The sequence below is a fragment of the Bombina bombina genome, chromosome 3 (genome assembly GCF_027579735.1).
Source record: "Bombina bombina isolate aBomBom1 chromosome 3, aBomBom1.pri, whole genome shotgun sequence".
NCBI lineage: Eukaryota > Metazoa > Chordata > Amphibia > Anura > Bombinatoridae > Bombina > Bombina bombina.
In genome coordinates this window covers 651124176-651142573 of record NC_069501.1, presented here as the reverse complement: position 1 = coordinate 651142573, position 18398 = coordinate 651124176, and the positions used below count along the sequence as shown (strand labels likewise).

The window sequence follows — 18398 nt, the reverse complement described above, 5'->3', positions numbered from 1 at the left end:
TGTATCCTATATTTAATACATGCTGGCTGTTTTCATAGTGATACATACATAGTAACATAGTAGATAAGGTTGAAAAAAGACTGAAGTCCATCGAGTTCAACCTATACAAATCTAAAATACTTACAAAAAGCTCCAGTTAAGCTTAAAGGATTACTTTCTGTTATAATTTTTAAGCTAAACAACTAACATATTAAAGTTAATAAACATTAATTAAAACCTACTGACCTATATTTTCTCCAAAACGAAGTTTCATAACGTTCTAAAAGTTATATCTTTTATTCGCCGATGATGTCACGTTATCCTGCCCACTATTTTCAGCACTGCGTGTTCAAAATACTTAAACCAATTACTTTGTGTTTAAAGCGCCATTTTGAAACCTAGGTATTGTACACGGATTGGTACAGAGCAAAGGATACCCACGGAGTGGGTTTGGAAAACAATTAAATTTGCAGACAAGATTTCTGATATACGGTAGAGATATGTTAATGAAATGCTATTGATAAAAAGCATATTTGGGGTAGTTAGTTAGTAAAAGGCATAGAAAATATTTACTTACAGTGGCCCTTTAAATAACCCCATTAAAATGTGACCCATTTAATACTAGCAATCATATCCATGAATTTTGTTTATATACAGAAATTTATCAAGACTATTTTTAAATGTATCTATGGTATTGGCATTCACTACCTCCTTTGGTAATGAGTTCCACAATTTTATTGCTCTTACAGTGAAAAAACGTTTCCGTTGCAGGAGATTAAATCTCCTTTCCTCCAACCTTAAATTATGACCTCTTGTCAGAAACAATTTTCTTGGAATAAACAGAGCTTCTGCCATCTCTGTATATGGGCCTTGAATATATTTATATAAAGTAATCATGTCACCTCTCAAGCGCCTTTTTTCTAAAGAAAACAGACCCAGTTTGGCTAGCCTCTCCTCATGGTTAATTTCTCCAATCCCCTTATTAGCTTTGTGGCCCTTCTCTGAACTTTTTCTAGTTCTGCAATATCTTTTTTAGCAATTGGTCCCCAGAACTGCACTCCAAACTCAAGGTGAGGTCTTACCAGGGCTTTATATAATGACAGAATTATGCTTTCCTCCCTTGAATCAATGCCTCTTTTAATACATGCTAGTATCTTATTAGCCTTTGAAGCCGCTGCCCTGCATTGTGCACCCATCTTTAGCTTGTTATCTATTACTACTCCCAAATCCCTTTCCTCCTGTGTTTGGCTAAGTCTTGTCCCATTTAAAAAATACGTAGCCTGCTTATTTTTACTTCCAAAATGTAGAACCTTGCATTTTTCCGTATTAAATCTCATTTTCCATTCACTTGCCCATAGTTCTAATTTTAGCAAATTCCTTTGTAAAGAGAGTTCGTCCTGCTCTGACCTTATGACCTTACTTAACTTAGTATCATCTGCAAAAATAGAGATGTCGCTATTTAATCCTTGCTCCAAGTCATTTATAAAAATATTAAAAAGAAAAGGGCCCAGTACTGATCCCTGGGGGACGCCACTGATTACCTTTGTCCAATCTGAGTATGATCCATTTACTACTACTCATTGCTCCCTATCTTTTATCCAGTTATTTATCCATGAGCTAACATTTTCAGCTATTTCCAGTCCCTTAATTTTGTGCATTAATCTCTCATGTGGCACTGTATCAAATGCCTTTGCAAAATCTAAGTATATCACATCAACTGATTCCCCTTTATCTATATTTTTACTTACTTCCTCGTAGAATCTAATTAGATTAGTTTGACATGATCTATTTCTCCTAAAGCCATGCTGATTAGAACTCATAATCTTGTTTACACGAATATGCTCATCAATATAATCCCTTATAATCCCTTCAAATATCTTCCCCACTATTGATGTCAGACTAACTGGTCTATAGCTTCCTGGATCATCCCTGCTTCCCTTTTTGAAGAGTGGCACCACATCAGCTTTACGCCAATCCTGGGGTACCATGCCTGAGGATAATGAGTCTTGAAAAATTAAGAGTAAAGGTTTGTCTATAACAGTGCTAAATTCCCTTAACACCCTTGGGTGTATTCCATCTGGGCCTGGAGTTTTATTTACCTTAATATTTTCCAGTTTTTTCCTGATATCCTCTAAACAAAACCCAGTTAGTGGTATGGACTGGCATGTTCTATTCTGTTCCAAAGTAGCATTCAATGGTTCCTCTCTTGTGTATACTGAAGAAAAAAACTGGTTTAGTACCTCAGCCTTCTCCCTGTCATTATTTATCATGCTACCCTCCACGCATTTTAATGTACCTATATTATCCTTCTTAGATTTTTTGCTATTTATGTACTTAAAGAACCTTTTAGGGTTAGACTTAGAATCCTTGGCAATTATTTTTTCATTTTCAATTTTGGCTAATTTGATTGCATTTTTGCATGCTTTGTTACATTCCTTATAAATATTGTATGCTGAGTCTGTACTATTTTCTTTCAATAATTTAAATGCCCTACGTTTTTTCCTAATTTCTCTTAACACATTTTTATTTAGCCATAACGGCTTTGTTTTTTTATTTTTATAACCATATGGTATGTGTTGATATGTATATTTATTTAACACATTTTTAAATATTATCCATTTATTCTCTGTATTTTTATTAGAAAATACATTGTCCCAATTTATATTATTTAATGATTTCCTTAAATCGTTGAATTTTGCTTTCTTGAAATTAAAAGTCTTAGTTAAGCCTTTAAAACACTGCATTTGAAAATAGATTTCAAATGTGACCATGTTATGATCACTGTTACCCAAATGTTCTTTAACTTCTATGTTTGATATTATATCTGTATTGTTTGATAGCACTAAATCCAATATAGCTTTACTCCTAGTTGGCTCCTCTATTAATTGTGACAAGAAGTTATCCCTGAGAACATTAAAAAATCTATCCCCCTTAGCTGAATTACTAGTTTCATTGGCCCAGTTTATATCAGGGTAGTTAAAATCTCCCATAATTATAGCACTGTTATTAGCAGCCTTACCTATTTGGATAAGTAGTTGAGTTTCCTCCGGGTCACTAATGTTGGGAGGCTTGTAGCATGTTCCTAGTAATATTTTTTTAGGATTTTTCCCCCCACTCTTTATTTCAACCCACAGGGTCTCTACATTGTCACTTGTATCATAAATATCTTCCCTTATTGTAGGTTTAAGGTTAGGTTTAATATACATGCAGATTCCTCCACCCCTTTTGTTATTCCTGTCCCTCCTAAATAATGTATACCCCTCTAAGTTAACTGCCCAGTCATGTGAATCATCCCACCAAGTTTCAATTATACTGATAACATCATAGTCCTCTTCTGCAACTAAGAGCGTCAGCTCCCCCATTTTACCTGTCATGCTTCTTGCATTTGTTGTCATACATTTAATTTTCATGTGCTTTCTGCTGCTACTTGGTGTGCTTTCCTCTATATTTTCTAATGTGACATTTCTTAAGTCATCCCTTCCTTGAGATATTAAGGGATTGTCATATTCACAGACTGATCTCTCTGTTCTATTTTGTTCTAACTGACCCTCCCCCCCTTTGCCTAGTTTAAAAGGTTCTCTAAACGTGCTACCATCCTTTCCCCCAACACACCTGCACCCATGTCATTCAGGTGCAATCCATCCTTACTGTACAAATTGTACCCTAGTGAAAAATCAGCCCAGTGTTCTAAAAAGTCAAACCCCTCATTTTTACACCATGTTTTTAGCCATGAATTAACAGACCTTAACTCCTTCTGCCTTACTGAATTAGCACACGGCACTGGTAATATCTCAGAAAATATTACTTTGGAGGTCCTTGCTTTAAGCTTGCTACCTAACTCCCTGAAGTCATTTTTTAGGACTCTCCATCTCCCACCGATTCCTTCATTAGTACCAATATGCACCATGACTGCAGGATCAGACCCACATCCCTCTAACAATCTATCAATACGCTCCACAATATGCCTAACACGAGCCCCTGGAAGACAGCAAACTGTTCTATGTAAAGGGTCTGGATGACAAATTACCCTATCAACCTTCCTAATAATAGAGTCTCCTACCACCAACATCTGCCTCTGGCCCTGACTTGTATGCCCCTCTTCCATGACGTGATCGGCAATGTCTCTTAGTTTCCATTAAATTACTTGACTAATGATAGTAAATACAATTTAAAACAAGGTACTCTTCTTTTTGCAAATAAAGTGAATTGTGTTCTCTTTTGTGATGCATTGGCAAGACATAGGGTATGCCCCACTATCTTTAATTGGCATATGGTTCTGTAAGGTAAGTATCAGATATCAAACTTTGATAACAACTTTGAACAAAAATGTTAAAACCTTATTTGACAACAAAAAAAGGGAGGTAAGGTCTACTAAAGGGCAGGGGACTGACATTTGTATGGGCATGTCACTCATTAGAATCAGAGGGTTCTTATGTGTGTCAGGACAATTGTCCAGTATAATGCACCATTTTGATATTGCATATTAATCACATGTGTCTGTGCTATATAATAGAGGCATAAAATTGATCATGTGTATTTACTTATATATTCAGGTACACATACACATATATATTACTTATCAGTATTAATATGTAGCTATTAGCTAGTGCTGCTTGTCAGTATATAATTGCTTACTGTGATGTTTTTGTACTTTATCAAAATAATCCATGTTTAGTTACTATGATATTCAAGGTCCCTGACATAACTGCATGATTCCTATCATTATATTACTGGTATAAATATTCACAAATATCCCCATGTTTGTCATACATGGTTCCAGTAAGTCTCTTTTTCTATAAACATTAGTGGGGTTCAACCTTGGTTAATGGTCAAATTGAGATACTGACTTGTTTTTCAGAATATATTTACAAAATACATATTTGTCTGTTATAGCTTAGTGACGAGTGCCATCTCTTGAGGGAAAAATATTCTAACTGCTAAATCTTAGCTTATTAACAAAAATGTTACTTAATCTGTAATTAGTGTTAGCCAATCAGTTATGTGAACCTAACCTTATCAGTTGGGGTGGAGTTAAGAATTTTCCATAAAATACATACTCACCCACAAAAGGAGGAGGGGACACAAGCAGACGGCACACATATTCAAATATTGCTTATTAATTCTAATAATTCTTGTAATAAACTATGTTTGCTTATTGATCTGGTCTCTGTTTAATTAATAGACAGATCAGAACTAAAAGGATTCAGGTTTTATATATGTATTAGCCTTTGCAAATGATATAATTCAGAGTGTTATTAATTTGCACAAATTGACCCTGCAAAGTTGGTAACCGCCATAATATTTATTGTGTCTAAACACCTTTGCGGGTACACTACTGAAATAATAATAAAAATAATAATAATAATAATAAGGATAAGGATAATGATAATATTCACAACATGTGTAAACTGTTTTGTTGGAATAGGAGCTCTTTTTAATTACAATGATATACAATTTTAGGCATCATATCTCTTTAAACATAATAAAAAATATAATTTATGTAAGAACTTACCTGATAAATTCATTTCTTTCATATTAGCAAGAGTCCATGAGCTAGTGACGTATGGGATATACATTCCTACCAGGAGGGGCAAAGTTTCCCAAACCTTAAAATGCCTATAAATACACCCCTCACCACACCCACAAATCAGTTTAACGAATAGCCAAGAAGTGGGGTGATAAGAAAAAAGTGCGAAAGCATATAAAATAAGGAATTGGAATAATTGTGCTTTATACAAAAAAATCATAACCACCACAAAAAGGGTGGGCCTCATGGACTCTTGCTAATATGAAAGAAATTAATTTATCAGGTAAGTTCTTACATAAATTATGTTTTCTTTCATGTAATTAGCAAGAGTCCATGAGCTAGTGACGTATGGGATAATGACTACCCAAGATGTGGATCTTTCCACGCAAGAGTCACTAGAGAGGGAGGGATAAAATAAAGACAGCCAATTCCTGCCAAAAATAATCCACACCCAAAATAAAGTTTAATGAAAACATAAGCAGAAGATTCAATCTGAAACCGCTGCCTGAAGTACTTTTCTACAAAAAACTGCTTCAGAAGAAGAAAAAACATCAAAATGGTAGAATTTAGTAAAAGCATGCAAAGAGGACCAAGTTGCTGCTTTGCAAATCTGATCAACCGAAGCTTCATTCCTAAACGCCCAGGAAGTAGAAACTGACCTAGTAGAATGAGCTGTAATCCTTTGAGGCGGAGTTTTACCCGACTCGACATAGGCATGATGAATTAAAGATTTCAACCAAGATGCCAAAGAAATGGCAGAAGCTTTCTGGCTTTTTCTAGAACCAGAAAAGATGAAAAATAGACTAGAAGTCTTTCGGAAAGACTTAGTAGCTTCAACATAATATTACAAAGCTCTAACAACATCCAAAGAATGCAATGATTTCTCCTTAGAATTCTTAGGATTAGGACATAATGAAGGAACCACAATTTCTCTACTAATGTTGTTAGAATACACAACCTTAGGAAAAAATTCGAAAGAAGTTCGCAACACCGCCTTATCCTGATGAAAAATCAGAAAAGGAGACTCACAAGAAAGAGCAGATAATTCAGAGACTCTTCTGGCAGAAGAGATGGCCAAAAGAAACAAAACTTTCCAAGAAAGAAGTTTAATGTCCAAATGAATGCATGGGTTCAAAAGGAGGAGTTAGAAGAGCCCCCAGAACCAAATTCAAACTCCAAGGAGGAGAAATTGACTGAATGACAGGTTTTATATGAACCAAGTCTTGTACAAAACAATGAATATCAGGAAGATTAGCTATCTTTCTGTGAAAAAGAACAGAAAGGGCAGAGATTTGTCCTGTGAAGGAACTTGCGGACAAACCTTTATCTAAACCATCCTGAAGAAACTGTAAAAAAATTCTCGTAATTCTAAAAGAATGCCAGGAAAAATGATGAGAAGACACTAAGAAATATAAGTCTTCCAGACTCTATAATATATCTCTCTAGATACAGATTTACGAGCCTGTAACATAGTATTAATCACAGAGTCAGAGAAACCTCTTTGACCAAGAATCAAGCGTTCAATCTCCATACCCTTAAATTTAAAGATTTGAGATCCTGATGGAAAAAAGGACCTTGCGACAGAAGGTCTGGTCTTAACGGAAGAGCCCACGGTTGGCAAGAGGCCATCCGAAAAAGAATCCGTCCATGCTGGAGCTACCAGCAGAACAAACGAGCATTCCTTCAGAATCTTGGAGATTACTCTTGGAAGAAGAACTAGAGGCGGAGAGATATAGGCAGGATGATACTTCCAAGGAAGTGATAATGCATTCACTGCCTCCGCCTGAGGATCCCGGGGTCTGAACAGATACCTGGGAAGTTTCTTGTTTAGATGAGAAACCATCAGATCTATTTCTGGAAGTTCCCACATTTGAACAATCTGAAGAAATAACTCTGGGTGAAGAGACCATTTGCCCGGATACAACGTTTGACGACTGAGATAATCCGCTTCCTAATTGTCTATACCTGGGAAATGAACCGCAGAGATTAGACAAGAGCTGGATTCCGCCCAAACCAGAATTCGAGATACTTCTTTCATAGCCAGAGGACTGTGAGTCCCTCCTTGATGATTGATGTATGCCACAGTTGTGACATTGTCTGTCTGAAAACAAATGAACGACTCTCTCTTCAGAAGAGGCCAAGACCGAAGAGCTCTGAAAATTGCACGGAGTTCCAAAATATTGATTGGTAATCTCACCTCCTGAGATTCCCAAACCCCGTGTGCCGTCAGAGACCCCCACACAGCTCCCCAACCTGTAAGACTTGCATCTTTTGAAATTACAGTCCAGGTCGGAACAACAAAAGAAGCCCCCTGAACTAAACGATGGTGATCTGTCCACCACGTCAGAGAGTGTCGTACAATCGGTTTTAAAGATATTAATTGAGATATCTTTGTGTAATCCCTGCACCATTGGTTCAGCATACAGAGCTGAAGAGGTCGCATGTGAAAATGAGCAAAGGAGATCGCGTCCGATGCAGCAGTCATAAGACCTAAAATTTCCATGCATAAGGCTACCAAAGGGAATGATTGTGACTGAAGGTTTTGACAAGCTGATATCAATGTTAGACTTCTCTTGTCTGACAAAGACAGAGTCATAGACACTGAATCTACCTGGAAACCTAAAAAGGTTACCCTTGTCTGAGGAATCAATGAACTTTTTGGTAAATTGATCCTCCAACCATGATCTTGAAGAAACAACACAAGTCGATTTGTATGAGATTCTGTTAAATGTGAAGACTGAGCAAGTACCAAGATATCGTCCAAATAAGGAAATACCAATACCCTGTTCTCTGAATACAGACAGAAGGGCACCGAGAACCTTTGTAAAAATTCTTGGAGCTGATGCTAAGCCAAACGGTAGAGCCACAAAACTGGTAATGCTTGTCTAAAAAAGAGAATCTCAGAAACTAAAAGTGATCTGGATGAATCGGAATATGCAGATATGCATCCTGTAAATCTATTGTAGACATATAATGCCCTTGCTGAACAAAAGGCAGGATAGACCTTACAGCTACCATCTTGAATGTTGGTATCCTTACATAACGATTCAATATTGATAGATCCGGAACTGGTCTGAAGGAATTGACCTTCTTTGGTACAATGAAGAGATAGAATAAAACCCCAGCCCCTGTTCCAGAACTGGAACTGGCATAATTACTCCAGCCAACTCTAGATCTGAAACACATTTCAGAAATGCTTGAGCCTTTGCTGGGTTTACTGGGACACGGGAAAGAAAAAAATCTCTTTGCAGGAGGCCTTAACTTGAAGCCAATTCTGTACCCTTCTGAAACAATGTTCTGAAACCAGAGATTGTGAACGGAATTGATCCAAATTTCTTTGAAAAGAACGTAAACTGCCCCATACCAGCTGAGCTGGAATGAGGGCCGCACCTTCATGGGGACTTAGGAGCTGGCTTTGGATTTCTATAAGGCTTGGATATATTCCAAAGTGAAGAAGGTTTCCAAACCGATACCGCTCCTGAGGATGAAGGATCAGGCATTTGTTCCTTGTTGTGATGAAAAGGAACGAAAAACAATTATTAGACCTAAATTTACCTCAGATTTTATATCCTGTGGTAAAAGTTCCCTTCCTTCCAGTAACAGTTGAGATAAAAGAATCCAACTGAGAACCGAATAATTTGGAAAGAAAGGGATAGCAAAGTTGACTTAGAAGACATATCAGCATTCCAAGTTTTACGCCATAAAGCTCTTCTAGCTAAAATAGTTAGAGACATATACCTGACATCAATTCTAATGATATCAAAGATGGCATCACAAATAAAATAATTAGCATGTTATAGAATAATAATGCTATGAGAATTATGATCTGTTACTTGTTGCGCTAAAGCTTCTAACCAAAAAGTTGAAGCTGCAGCAACATCCGCTAAAAATATAGCAGGAGTAGAGACAGCCCCATTAACCTTAGGGATTTTGTCCCAAACTCTAATCTGTCAGATGGCACAGGATATAATTGCTTAAAACGTTTTAAAAGGAGTAAATGAATTACCCAAATTATTCCATTCCCTGGAAATTACTTCAGAAATAGCATCAGGGACAGGAAACACTTCTGGAATAACTACAGGAGATTTAAAAACCTTATTTAAACGTTTAGTTTTAGTATCAAGAGGACCAGAATCCTCTATTTCTAATGCAATTAATACTTCTTTAAATAAAGAACGAATAAATTCCATCTTGAACAAATACAAAGATTTATCAGCATCAACCTCTGAGACAGAAACCTCTGAACCAGAAGAACCATTATCAGTATCAGAATGATGATGTTCATTTAAAAATTCATCTGAAAAAAGAGAAGTTTTAGAAGACTTTTATGTATACTAGAAGGAGAAATAACAGACATAGCCTTCTTAATGGATTTAGAAACAAAATCTCTTATGTTATCAGGAACACTCTGAGTATTAGATGTTGACGGAACAGCAACAGGTAATGTAACTTTACTAAAGGAAATTTTATCTGCATTAACAAGTTTGTCATAACATTTAATACAAACAACAGCTGAAGGAACAGATACCAAAAGTGATACACTTAGCTTTGGTAGTTCCAGCACCGGGCAGCGATTTTCCTGAAGTATCTTCTGACTCAGTTGCAACGTGGGACATCTTGCAATATGTAATAGAAAAAACAACATATAAAGCAAAATTGATCAAATTCCTTAAATGACAGTTTCAGGAATGGGAAAAAAATGCCAGTGAACAAGCTTCTAGCAACCAGAAGCAATAAATAATGAGACTTAAATAATGTGGAGACAAAAGTGATGCCCATATTTTTTTAGCGCCAAATAAGATGCCCACATTATTTGGCGCCTAAATGCTTTTGGCGCCAAAAATGACGCCACATCCGGAACGCCGACACTTTTGACGCAAAAGAACGTAAAAAATGACGCAACTTCCGGCGACACGTATGACGCCGGAAACAGAAAAAAAAATTTGCGCCAAAAAAGTCTGCGCCAAGAATGACGCAATAAAATGAAGCATTTTCTGCCCCCGCGAGCCTAACAGCCCACAGGGAAGAAGTCAAATTTTTTAAGGTAAGAAAAAATGATTGATTCAAATGCATTATCCCAAATATGAAACTGACTGTCTGAAAATAAGGAATGTTGAACATCCTGAGTCAAGGCAAATAAATGTTTGAATACATATATTTAGAACTTTATAAAAAAGTGCCCAACCATAGCTTAGAGTGTCACAGAAAATAAGACTTACTTACCCCAGGACACTCATCTACATGTTTGTAGAAAGCCAAACCAGTACTGAAACGAAAATCAGCAGAGTTAATGGTATATATATATATATAAGAGTATATCGTCGATCTGAAAAGGGAGGTAAGAGATGAATCTCTACGACCGATAACAGAGAACCTATGAAATAGACCCCGTAGAAGGAGATCATTGCATTCAAATAGGCAATACTCTCCTCACATCCCTCTGACATTCACTGCACGCTGAGAGGAAAACCGGGCTCCAACCTGCTGCGGAGCGCATATCAACATAGAATCTAGCACAAACTTACTTCACCACCTCCATAGGAGGCAAAGTTTGTAAAACTGATTTGTGGGTGTGGTGAGGGGTGTATTTATAGGCATTTTAAGGTTTGGGAAACTTTGCCCCTCCTGGTAGGAATGTATATCCCATACGTCACTAGCTCATGGACTCTTGCTAATTACATGAAAGAAAAATATTTATATTATTATCTACATGAACTAATACGTGGGCTTACCATTTTAGTTTAGATAATCTTGGCATAAAGAGCTTCAGCCTATGAATTGTTACTGACTCCTATGTAAACTTCACAAAAAACTGAATACTGCTTACAAGATCAGTCAAATAGCAAACTGAATCACCCCAAAGCCAATGAAATAAAGAATTTTGAACAATGGGACACTTTCCTGGTCAAATGGACAAGATGGGGGCCTCATGAGAAGGCATAAACAAAAATTCACTATGCTTAATCAATGGGTATAGTTATTTGTGCCAATTGGATCATTTTGTTCTTACACAGTTAACTAAAGAAAAGTCTCAAATAAAACGGTGTTTAAAAAATAAATAAATTACATTTTAGTAAAGGAAAGCTGCTCACTTATGAAACAAGTTTCCTACTTCTTTCTACATTTATTCTATTTTATAAAAGCATTATTTTTCTAAATATGCATTTCAGGAAACTAGTGCCCAAGCAGTAAATGAAGGCTATATCCTGTGTTTAGAGGCTTGTTAACATGGTCTGCAACAGCAATACAAAAAGAGAAACACCCACTCAGGCTGTTTACTGAACAGATTAGTCCAAAATATAATATTATAAACTAGTACTAAAGCCCGTGTACACGGGCCATTTTTTTCAGAACAGCGGTCCCACCCCTTGCTCTCTTCCCCCTTTCTTTTGCTCTCTCTTCCCCCCTCTCTTTTGCTTTCTTTCCCCCCTCTCTTTTGCTTTCTCTCCCCCCTCTCCTTTGTTCTCTCTCTCCCCTCTTTTGCTCTCTCTCTCCCCTCTTTGGCTCTCTCCATCCTTTCTTTTGCTCTCTCTCCCCCCTCTTTGGCTCTCCCCCCCCTTTGGCTCTTCCCCCCCCCCTCTTTGGCTCTCCCCCCCCCTCTTTGGCTCTCCCCCCCCTCTTTGGCTCTCTCTCTCCCCTCTTTGGCTCCCCCCCCTTTGGCTCTCTCTCTCCCCTTTGGCTCTCCCCTCCCCTTTGGCTCTCCCCCCCCCCTCTTTTGCTCTCCCCTCCCTCTTTGGCGCTCTCCCCCCCCTTTGGCTCTGGCCCCCCCTCTTTGGCTCTCTGCCCCCCCTTCTCTTTGGCTCTCTGCCCCCCCCCCTTCTCTTTGGCTCTCTGCCCCCCCCTTCTCTTTGGCTCTCTGCCCCCCCCCCCCTTCTCTTTGGCTCTCTGCCCCCCCCCCCCCTTCTCTTTGGCTCTCTGCCCCCCCCTTCTCTTTGGCTCTCTGCCCCCCCTTCTCTTTGGCTCTCTGCCCCCCCCCTTCTCTTTGGCTCTCTGCCCCCCCCTTCTCTTTGGCTCTCTGCCCCCCCCTTCTCTTTGGCTCTCTGCCCCCCCCCCTTCTCTTTGGCTCTCTGCCCCCCCCCCCTTCTCTTTGGCTCTCTGCCCCCCCCTTCTCATTGGCTCTCTGCCCCCGCCTTCTCTTTGGCTCTCTGCCCCCCCTTCTCTTTGGCTCTCTGCCCCCCCCTTCTCTTTGGCTCTCTGCCCCCCCCTTCTCTTTGGCTCTCTGCCCCCCCCCTTCTCTTTGGCTCTCTACCCCCCCCCCTCCTGCTCCCTCTCTGGCTCTGTCTTCGCGGGACCCCGCCCGGCCACGCCCCATCGCGGCAACACCCGCTCGGCCACGCCCCTCGCGATGCCCGGCCACGCCCCTCGCGACGCTCCCGTCGGCCACAAACAGCTGTGAGGTCTGGGGAGCGCGTTGCCGCTTCTCACGCAGCAGACCTCACAGCTGTTGAGTAGCTTGCGCTCCCTATCTCACAGCTGCTTGTATGCTGTATACCTCGCGCTCCCAATCTGTCAGCTGTCAGCTATGCCGAGGTGCGCGAGAATAGAATCTAAGGCCAAGTGTTTGTCTGTACTGCGCATGACGGCTTCAGACAAACACTTGTCTTTTATAATATAGGATCAGTTATTAGTTACATTAAAGGGACAGTCTACACCAGAATTTGTATTGCTTTAAAATATAGATAATCCCTTTATTACCCATTCCCTAGTTTTGCATAACCAACACAGTTATATTAATATACTTTTAACCTCTGTGATTATCTTGTATCTAAGCCTCTGCAAACTGCCCCTTTATTTCAGTTCTTTTGACAGACTTGCAGTTTAGCCAATCAGTGCCTGCTCCCAGATAACTTCACATGCATGAGCACAGTGTTATCTATATGAAGCACATGAACTAACACCCTCTAGTGGTGAAAAACTGTTGAAATGCATTCTGAAAAGAGGGGGCCTTCAAGGTCTAAGAAATTAGCATATGAACCTCCTAGGTTAAGCTTTCAACTAAGAATACCAAGAGAACAAAGCAAAATTGGTGATAAAAGTAAATTGGAAAATTGTTTAAAATTGCATGTCCTATTTAAATCATGAAAGTTTATTTTGGACTTGACTGTCCCTTTAAATTCTACTAATGCATTGTGTGCAGCTGCAAAGTAGATGCAGATTTCCTAATGGGCTTAGATTTAACTGCCATCCACCATACACTGCGGTTTAATGGGGAAATATCTGATACAATATAGTTATGTCAATATACTTTAAAGACTGAAACTATATTGTATATTCTTACAGTACAGGCTTTCTTGTTCTTCCAAAGGGACCATGGCTGGTTCCAATCAAGTGTTCAAGTTAAGCTACTTTAACATGCAATGTTTATAGGCTGCCACTAAGGTTCATACATAGTGACCTAAGTGACTAACCCTTTCAACACTTTTTTGGTTATTTTGCAAATTTGCACATAAAAATAGATACTGCACGTCACATAACTTTTTGCTGAATGCATACTTCAGCAATTTGGATTTAATAATTTTTAAACCCTAACCTCAAGCCTAAGTTACTTCCAAAATTAAATTCCTAAAGACCTATTATTGTACAAATGTTATCATTTTCATGTAAACACAAAGTATAATGGAACTTCAGTAACATATCATTTTATACAAACCTAAATCCCACTAATTTGCATCTTAATGTCAGAAATGAAACCATTTTCATATACTTGGCATTGACATTCTAATATCTAGTGATATTTTTCAGGATAATTTTACATAAAATAATCTGAAGGGTACACAGTCTTAAACCAACTGTCTATTCCAGATTTCCCCTTATGGTAAGAAGGCAAAAATAAATAAATACATTATTATATGTGCCAATTAAAGCTATATTCCCTAACAGTATAATGCAATTTATTTATTACTTGTCCAGTATTTTAAAGCTACACTTTTAAACAAAGTCAAACTTGATTTTACAGTTGTAAATCTGCAAATATTTATTGCATTGTAAAACATGAAATATGTTCTAGAAATAGGGAGCAGGCCTGTTAACTTACTTTGCAAATTTAATGCAGAATTGGGTGAAGTACTTCCTTGTGGAGGCGAGGTTGTCACGGATGATAGGGACGTTCTGCTTGATGTGAAGAATAATTGAAGTAACATAGGGGCTTTGATCACCAACGTGCTCCACATTCTGCCACTGCATCTGCACAGTGAGATGTTAAAGAGAAGACAAAAGTAATAAGCAAAAAAAGCAAGATCCATACTCTGTAGAGTCATCATATTGGTCAATGCATGAATGTGCTTCCATGCTTACAGAAAAATGAATACAACAGAACACTCCGATCTAGGATTCATTCATATGAACATGTACTAAAAACTGTTACACATGAAAAACTTGTATGTTACTGTGCAATGCTTGTATCTGTGTGTGCTAACCACATGAAATGTCATTTGTCACATACTCCGTTTTTGTTTTTAAAAGGAAAAAATATAACTAGTATTCTTTCCTTTTTTAGAAAAACAAAAACGGAGTATGTGACAAATTACATTTCATGTGGTTAGCACACACAGATACAAGCATTTCAATGTATAAAAAAATAAGCATTCACGTGCAAAATTGCATTTGTTTATGCAAAACGTATAGTAGTTGTTTTCTGTGTTATGCTCAGAATCGTGTTCTACAGCAAGCAGATGGACTTCTGCACGTTGATTAGACACAGACGTGTGCTTTTGAATAGCAGTTCCAGATAATACACCTGCTGGAGGTGTGAGAATTTGTAAGGCCATATTGTTTCCTGAGAAAGCCTACACTCCTAGGTAAGAGTCTTGTACGTAAAAAACATATGTTTGTTATTTCTGTTAAGCAGGTTCCAGATTTCATGAACCTGACTTTCCATCAGAACAAAACTTTACAATATTTGCATGCACTAAATTATTACAGCAAAAAAACAAAAAAAGTGGAAAAAAATTAAGATGTGGATTTTATTCCTTAAAGTGCCATAAAACATGTTGAGATCTCTGCATATCCTAAAAATAGTTTGCATAAAAAAAATGTTTAAAAATTGCTGCCAAGTATTTTAAAATAATTTTCAATAATAAGCAAAATTAGTTACATAGCTAGGCTGTCTGGAGTAGTCTGATCCACCCCACGTATCAGTGTTTAGCATCAGAAACACAGGCATTGTATTTCAACTGAGTTCACAGCAGCTTATTTGTTTCTAGGCATGCTCCAGCAGATAATGAGTGTTAAAGTCTTGCATTCTACCATATCAAAGGTGGATATAGATACAGTAATAGAAGGAATTGTGTGGGGGGGAGTTAGAAGCTGAACAAATCGGAAACTTAAAAGAAAGGGTTAAAGGCGAGGCACTGCAGAATAAATTCGCAGGTAAAGTAATTAAAGTACATATTATATTTCGTCTCTATCCCAACTTGTTTTATGTCCCTTTAATTTTAGTTTATGCAAACTAGTGTTGTCAAAAGTTCTCATAACCTGCTAATTTATAATTATAAACTGCAAAAAGAAACACAGAGGCGCCCAATGGCCTAATACCACAATACCAAGGGACAAGCAGAATATGTAAGACTAATATTCACAAACGAATAGCACCAAAAACTGCAAGGAAGCAGACTGGAACCTCACAGTTGCCCAGCAAACTGAACAGACGCATAGATAATTCTGGAGTACTTCTTCACCAGTGAGGTCCTCCTGGTTCCTAAAGGGGAGGATATAGAGCCAACATAGCCCAGTGCAGTTTGTACAAATATATGTGTATCTAGGGAATATGCACACTTACATGTAGCAAAGCACCTCCAGGTGCAATATACACAGACTGGGACTTCTCAGCCGCCCAGCTGACCGTTACAAAGGTTTCAGCAAATAAGAAAGCTCCCAAAACTGATGCAGGAGTATAGATGGATTCCCAGATAAAATCCAGCAGCAAGTGTATTAGTTAAAAAGAATATTTTTATTTTAAAAGCAACATGTTATCATAGCCTGAGGAAACAACCAGTTGTAGGCTGAGAAACATGTTGCTTTTAAAATAAAAATATTCTTTTTAACTAATACACTTGCTGCTGGATTTTATCTGGGAATCCATCTATACTCCTGCATCAGTTTTGGGAGCTTTCTTATTTGCTGAAACCTTTGTAACGGTCAGCTGGGCGGCTGAGAAGTCCCAGTCTGTGTATATTGCACCTGGAGGTGCTTTGCTACATGTAAGTGTGCATATTCCCTAGATACACATATATTTGTACAAACTGCACTGGGCTATGTTGGCTCTATATCCTCCCCTTTAGGAACCAGGAGGACCTCACTGGTGAAGAAGTACTCCAGAATTATCTCTGCGTCTGTTCAGTTTGCTGGGCAACTGTGAGGTTCCAGTCTGCTTCCTTGCACTTTTTGGTGCTATTCGTTTGTGAGTATTAGTCTTACATATTTTGCTTGTCCCTTGGTATTGTGGTATTAGGCCATTGGGCGCCTCTGTGTTTCTTTTTTCAGACCATCTGTTATCATCAGGATTTTGACCCCCTTAGGACAGAGAGCTGACCTTTGCAATCTTCTGGAGCTATTGTGACTTACAGGATATCATTTAGTTATTGGATATTTATTGTGCTTCCAGTCACAAGGTAATATATATTTTTTTTCCCCCTCTGGTATCCTGCTGTTTATTTTTAGAGTGTTGTTGTATACATTATTATTGTTATTACATTGTATTACATTTGTTTTGATTGAGAGCGCCCCCTTGAGGATTGGTGTGCTTCCACACACCATATCTATATATTTAGAATTATAAGCTGAGCAATGTATTTTCTATCCCTCTAGCATGAAAGACTTAATCACAAAGTCTGATTACAACACTCAAGTTTATGACTAGGTTTCTCACTTTGGTTCCAGTTTTCTTAACCTCAATCTAATCCTTAACATTTTTTTTTCCTTTTATGAATACGGTGGCTGGAAAATAAAAGTAAAATTATGGTCTATGTCATTGTCTTTTTCTTCTTTGAGAAGTAGCATAGCAGAATGAAAAGTCATTAGCGGAAAGTTGAACTGCACTGTGGCTGTTTTGCCTATGTCAGAATACATTTTCTCACCAGGTCTAAATGATTTACCCTTGTGTTTTCCTTGGGCTGGCTCCAGGTAGTTTTCAACTAACTACATATGACATGCTGATAATCATACAAAAACAGCATTTACATGTCTATTATATCTGTTCATAATATATTTTCATACAGGTGTACACAGCCTAAACACACAGCCTGAGAGGGTAAAGACACTCAATACAAAATGTAACCATAGAGACCTGAAGCACTGTCCTATTATCCAATCATATTCTTCACATAATCTGTAGAATAGCATACTTCAGATCTAATCTGCAAATTGTTGCATTTCCAAACAAAAACAAACAAATAACTGTACTGTAATTCTTTCTAAGGAGGTTTGTGACTGCAATTTAATATCGAGCATCTTTGTGAAAAGAATATTTTCTTTCATGTAATTGACAAGAGTCCATGAGCTGGTGACGTATGGGATATACATTCCTACCAGGAGGGGAAGTTTCCCAAACCTCAAAATGCCTATAAATACACCCTCACCACACCCACATTTCTTTTTTTTACAAACTTTGCCTCCTATGGAGGTGGTGAAGTAAGTTTGTGCTAAGATTTCTACGTTGATATGCGCTTCTCAGCATTTTGAAGCCCGATTCCTCTCGGAGTACAGCGAATGTCAGAGGGATGTGAAGGGAGTATCACTTATTTGAATACGATGATTTCCCTAACGGGGGTCTATTTCATAGGTTCTCTGTTATCGGTCGTAGAGATTCATCTCCTACCTCCCTTTTCAGATCGACGATATACTCTCATATACCATTACCTCTACTGATAACTATTTCAGTACTGGTTTGGCTATC

At 38.1% G+C, this 18398-nt stretch overlaps 1 protein-coding gene across 1 annotated transcript in view; it reads right to left on the bottom strand.

Annotated features, from left to right (window-relative positions):
- Positions 1-18398, bottom strand: part of VPS53 (VPS53 subunit of GARP complex) — an 833787-nt gene that overhangs the window by 168524 nt on the left and 646865 nt on the right. The window contains exon 18 of the mRNA XM_053707376.1: positions 14541-14689. Within this exon, the coding sequence (XP_053563351.1) occupies positions 14541-14689 (149 nt within the window). The remainder of the gene's footprint in view (positions 1-14540; positions 14690-18398) is intronic.